The sequence below is a fragment of the Thunnus maccoyii genome, chromosome 16, assembly GCF_910596095.1.
Source record: "Thunnus maccoyii chromosome 16, fThuMac1.1, whole genome shotgun sequence".
NCBI classification, from domain to species: Eukaryota; Metazoa; Chordata; class Actinopteri; order Scombriformes; family Scombridae; genus Thunnus; species Thunnus maccoyii.
This window is the reverse complement of record NC_056548.1, coordinates 1,975,393-1,981,764: the sequence shown is the minus strand read 5'-3', so window position 1 is coordinate 1,981,764 and position 6,372 is coordinate 1,975,393. Positions and strand designations below refer to the sequence as shown.

The 6,372-nt window shown below is 39.9% G+C and overlaps 1 protein-coding gene across 1 annotated transcript in view; it reads left to right on the top strand.

Annotated features, from left to right (window-relative positions):
• Positions 1-831: 831 nt before the first annotated feature.
• Positions 832-6,372, top strand: part of prkd1 (protein kinase D1) — a 55,749-nt gene continuing 50,208 nt past the window's right edge. Inside the window, exon 1 of the mRNA XM_042388384.1 lies at positions 832-1,164. Within this exon, the coding sequence (XP_042244318.1) occupies positions 910-1,164 (255 nt within the window). The 5' untranslated portion in view covers positions 832-909. The remainder of the gene's footprint in view (positions 1,165-6,372) is intronic.

Here is a 6,372-nt window from a genome sequence, read left to right as displayed (position 1 = left end):
ACACTAAACTCAATAAATTAAAGACTTTTTTGTCGCTGTCTTCTGGTTGGTTGGTGACTCATGACGTCAGTATTTATAAAATCTCCTGAATCCAGAGATGCTGCTTCTAAGGAGGAATATTTTTTCGTAAAATTGAAGAAAATAACATAAATTGGCCTAATTAATTAAAAAAATAAAAGAAAAAATGTTCCCTGTTGAAACTGTTTTGGTTGCAGATTTTAGTCAAAAGGCAAAAAAACAACAAACAAACCAAAAAAAAAAAACAAGTAAAACTCACTTTAAACTCACAAACTGAGAGTCAAGTCTGCAAATGAAAGCATCTCTGGATCAGTTTATGAGCATCTGTCCATCCATCATCCATCAGTCCTGGAGGTTTCCCTCCTCTCCTCTCCTCTCCTCTCCTCTCCTCTCCTCTCCTCTCCTCTCCTCTCCTCCCTCCTCTTCCTCCTCCTCCTCCTCCTCCTCTCCAGCCACTGTTGACGTCCACGGCTCTGTCACCCGCATCACCGGTTTCCACGCTGCTCTCTGGTCCAGTCATGTAGTCATTATGGCTCTTTTAATTCCCTCCGTATCCACAACCCTCCTCTGTGTGTCTCCTCTCTTTTAGTTTTGTTGTAGTTCGCCGTTTCTGTCGGAAACTCTTGTTTTTCTTTTTTTTTTTTCTTTTTTTTGTTGTTGTTGTTTTTTTTGTGCGCTTTTCTGACGCTTTGCGGAGTTTTTGGTTCTGTGCGTCCGAGCATCCCGCACCTCTCCACGGTTTGAATCCCTCCTCCGGCTGCTGCTCCACCTGGCTCCCGCTCCCGCCGTTCATTTCCCTAATCAATCACCCGTGCGGTCATTGAGGCAATCATCGCCGTGATTCCTAATTGTTTCTTGGCAGGGTTGGAAACCACCGGGGAAAAGGCTCATATGAGTGCGCCTCCGCTGATCCGTGCGCCCAGCCCGCTCCCGTTCTCAGGGGGGACAAACAACACCAACACCGGCACCGGGGGAGGAGGAGGAGGAGGAGGGGGAGGTGGAGGTGGAGGAGGTGGAGGAGGAGGAGGTGGTGTGATCTCCTTCCACATCCAGATCGGACTGAGCCGGGAGCCGGTGCTGCTGGACGCCGCAGAGCTCAGCCTCAGCCAGGTCCGGGAGGTGGCGTGTTCCATCGTGGACCAGAAGGTAACCAGAGAGGGTCAAAGTGCCAAAAATCCTTTTAACTTCTGGAAAAGTTATGAAGTCTTTCATTCCAGTTGATGGTCAAGTTAAACTAAACGGCAGTAAAACATATTGAAGTATCTGAAAGAGCTCAGTGTTAAATATCGGTGCATTAAAGGTGCAATCAGTCATTTTTTTTTACCATAAAACTGAGACAAGTCCTGCAAATTAAACATCAAAAATATGTTGTTTGTAAATGTCCTCTAGATCAACATAAAGAAGAGTTTTCTGAACATTATTCAGCAACTTTTACAAATAAATCTGTTGAAAAGTTCATGTTTTACGATGTGGCAACACTGTGGTACAACGTTAAACATCTGGTTTGGGTTTAATTGGCGCTTCCTTAAAGTTAGGGAACAGTTGTTGTCATGGCTACAGTAATAACCACGTGGTGAAAATGAAAAGAAACAGATGTTGACTGTTGTTTGAGAACGCTTCGCTGCCAGTTTCTACTAGTGGCCACTGGAGGTATTGCAACAACAATAAAAAAAACATTTTCCCCAAAGACCTCCGTTATAAAAGAGACGTCTATAAACAGACAAGGTCAATTATGACTCTTTTTATTATGAATTTTTAATCCACTTTTAAGATTTTATATTTGTAAAACTTTCCTTGAGCCTAAAAGTGATTTTAATTATTCTGTCGTCCTGATGTAAAGTCTGTGAGCCGAGCGAGAGAAACAAATATTCATCAGCTCAACGTGGAAGATAGAAACATTTTTGATTCAAACACCAGGAGAACAGTTTTTATTGGAGTCCGATATCCAGTTCTGATAAGATATGATAAGACTTTATTGATCCCAAGGGGGGAAATTTACGTTACAGCAGTGCAGGAAACAAGAACTAGGAGTAATAAATACAAACTAAATAAGAAGTCAAATAAATGGAATTCAATCTATTTACATTATAAACATTACAGTACTTACGCTATATACATAACCTGACTTGTGAATTATAAAAATAAAAAAGTTGTGTAAAATATGTGCAGAGGTAAAGGAAGTTTTAATAAATCTATAATACATCAATGGTTGGAAACAGGAAGTGAATAGCAGTCTCCTGTGTTAAAGTCACAGTGATAAAATCGCTCTATAATAATGTCACCTGAGTCATAATTACAATGCTGCTGTCACTTTAAGGTAAATATATGTTACTTTGGGATATTTGCTGAAATGACAGAGACAGGATGAACATCACAGCAGGAGGCGGAGAATGAAATGTTCTCTGTGCTCCTCGGTGACTGAACTCGACGTTTTAACCATCAGGACATGAGAGGATCTGCTCTGTAATGGACATGAAACACATATCGATATCATCCAGTGTGATTTACACTTCCCTGAGGATTCAGTATCTCTGATGTTCATCACTAATAAACCTCCATAAATCCACTTAGAAACCAGAGAATCATCACATTTTTAAGTGTTCTATAGTATCACAGTAATCCAGTGAGAGTTGTCTGTACATCCATTTCAGCAGACTTCTAATGGACAAAATATAATGGTCATCATAATCATACTGGTTCACAAACAGGTGGATATATTGGTGTTAGCGTGTTGTAGTGGAAGGACAAACAGCTCCAGACATCCATTTAAAACACAAGGACGTCGCTCCAGACAGGATTTATTGTTGGACGTTGAATGATTACTGGAGTGAAAAATGATTGATTGGATTAAAATCATTGATCAGCAGGTGATATTAAAATCACCACAGCTGCCCTACAGACATGAATCCAGGCTCATATTCATTCATTCACATGTAGAACTAAAGAGTTTAACTTCATTAAATGGAGAAAAAAACAAGTGTAGAATACCTGGACATGACATTTTATTTGATTATTTGATTAAGTTTATTTGATTAAGTTTCCTCCATCAGACTTTGTTCTTTACACTTAAACATAAACATAATTTAAGCAGTTTGAAAAATTTGATCATTTCTGTCAAATAAAAATGTTTATTTCTGTAGAAACCATCATCTTCTGAAGCTCTACTTTATGTGTCTAATCATCAAAATATCAGCTGAATGACGTCATAGTTAAACCTTTCTTGTCCTGTAAAAGATTCAACAACATATTTAAGAACTATTTAACCTCCCAAACGCTGATATTGTCCATTATCGTCCTTGTGTGTGAAGAAAATTTGCTCTCATTACCAGAAAGTCCACAGCTGGAAACTTAAGACTGACATTTTCCCCAACATGAGATGGCATGCTGGGAAACATTATGTATATGAGGGCATGCTGGGAAACATTATGTATACGTGTATGAGAGGGGGGAGAGAGAGGAATATTCAATAAGTGACATGTATGGATAATGTGCCACAGGCGCTGCCGTCTATAGTAACAACTCTCTGTCAGTCAATGACAGAACTTTAACCTTTGTGACCTGCTGGACCTTCATACGGCTGCAGATTTACTAACTCCGCATGTGGAAAATGATCTCCTGCTTCACTACATAGGGAGGGATGTGCAGAGAGCCCAGTATTTGTATTTGTATCTGTATTTGTTGAGGCAGCAAAATTATTCGTATTTGAATAAAAGTGGAAAGAGGCTTATAAATACTGTTTATGTTTTAATTTTAGAAAGTGTCAGTATCTCCAGGAGTGATGTCCAAATTAGGAAATGTGCGTCATGTAGCGGGTGGATGTGACTCCCCTCGTTGAGACCTGCTGATAGACGTCACAGCGGAGCAGAGGAGAGACACTGAGATAGAGATGTAACCAACCTGCATGCTGGGTTTTTTTTTCTTCCCGAAAACAAATAATTTTTAAATATTTGTATGAAACAAATATTCGTAAAAACCCCACTATTTGTGCTTTGCCGAATAACGTATTTGTATTCGGGCACACCCCTAATACATGGTGTTAAAAACAATACAGGTAGAGACACAGTTTAAACTGACAACGTGGTTTAAAAATGCATAAATACAGCAGGAATAAAAATAAAGTACAAAAAGTAAAATGAGAGAAGGGCTTTGTGAAAAAAAACAGTTTATGGAAAAAATAAAACCATCAAGAGAGCAAGAAGAAGATGTTTGACTCTTCTTCACCTCACGCAGTATCTTTGCCTCACCTTCAACTCTCCGGCGCCCCCTGTGGAGGCGTTTTATCCTGCTGAATGTCCATGTATATTACATATATTACAGACCAGATCCTGTCATTTCCTCATGGTTAACATACCGTCCAGTTCAGTTATTTAATTCCAAGCCTCCCTTTCTGATGTTCGTCTTGTCTGATCGGAGCTTTAAGTGTCGGTACCGGTAACAGCTCAGAGTGCAGCGGGTGGGAAGGATCATTTATAATTATCTGGGAAGCTTTACTCTTTATATTTAAATCATCTTGTCTTTTTTCAAGTGTATAGTTACAGAAAGTAACCTCAGAGACTAAAAGTTTCTGCAGCACGTTTCCAGTACAAACAGGCACTTTCATCCGGCCCACGTACCGCGTAGAATGATGTCACCATGGCGGTCTGCTCTTGTTTGCCAGATCTTGGCTACAAGCAAACTGTATGTTAACCAAGAACAAACCAGATAAACCAGAACTGCTCCACATCCAGTATACACGTACCTGAGAGCATCTGTGCCAAAAAAAACACCCACATTTGATTTGGGATATTTGGGCCATATTTGCTGGTCCGCTACCGTATGCTATCTGGGATTGTTTGTTAGATATTTAGATTTTAGGGTTCATCAGACAGCTCTACACTCTTCCTCCAAATTAAATTACAAAATACGTTACTTGTCCATGTTTCTATCATTTGTCTGTACCTTACGAAACCTTCACACATCACTGTTGGACAAATAATAATCTGTTTTGAGATGTGACGACTGTGGTTAAGGTTTGGTTAGATTTAGGTTGAAGTTGGGGGGAAATCATGGTTTTGACACAATCCTGTGTTAAAGTTCCCTCTGTGTGGACTTTGTAGCTTTATAACAACATCATATAACTTCCTCCTCTGCTCCTCACAGAAAAGACTTGAATATAAACATGTTGTTTTTTGAGGATTTGCTGAAGAGTTCTCAGGAGGAAAGTTCGAAGCCTCCAGAAACATCACAGAACAAACACATGAACACACACAGATTATTCCTCTGATGGCTTCCAGTGTGTTTAGCAGTATTTTCCCTCCATGTGTAAAGTTTACAGTATGTGAGGCTGGAAAAGCAGCAGCGATCTGCTCCAGCAGCGTTAGTCAGCGGTGACTCACTCTCTCGCTTCTCGTTGGAAACAAGATGAATTCTGCCTTTGTTCGCTCGCTCTGCAGGGGTTTCTCTGTTTTTCTGGCTTTTGCTTTATGAACCGAGATGAACCGCAAAAGCTGTTGCCAGGCGCTCACAATTAAACCGTAGAGAAACAAAGACAGTGTCAGCGTCCTTATGAATGTGATAGATGTCCTCTTTCTCACATAGACGAGGAGAGAAAAACCAGCGAGCAGTTTGTGAATGCGAGCTTGTGTTTTTTCACTCGTTTACACCAGTAACAGTGTTGTTGTTGTTGTTATGAATGTGATTTTTCTCTCATCTAAAGACCAAATCTGACAAAATCTAGTGTTCATCAAGCATCTTTTTCTTGCATATGCCAAGAAAAATTATCCTCATTCATTCAAAACTCTTTTATCCCAGTAAATGTGCTGCAGGTTTCTGAGTCTGAACAGTTTGATTCGTACGTTGACTTCCTTAAGAGAAGATCAGACAGGAAGTAGTAGTCAGGATTGGTCGGGGTCAGAGACAGGAGACTGGGACGCCAGTCAGTCGGCACTGGGACAAGATCATGATCGGATCAGGAAAGAATCAGGATCATGACGAGACTGGGAGGAAATCCAGACGGGATTCAACTAACATTTATTTTCACTATCCACTAATCTGCTGATTATTCTCTCAATTAATCAATAAATCAATCAGTTGTTTTGTCCATAAAATATCAGAGAGCAGTGAGTCACAGGTGACGTCTTTAAATATCTCAACAGTCCAAAGATATTCAGTTTACTGTCATCTGTGATAAAGAAAAGCATCAAATCTTCACATCTGAGACGCTGAAACTCAACATATTCACTTAAAAATGACTGAAATTATTATTAGACTATCAAAATAATTGCTGATTTATTTTCTGTCGATCGGCTAATCGATTAATCAACTAATCGTTGCAGCTCTAGTTGGGATCAGATCAGGGTTGGACCTGAAGGGACT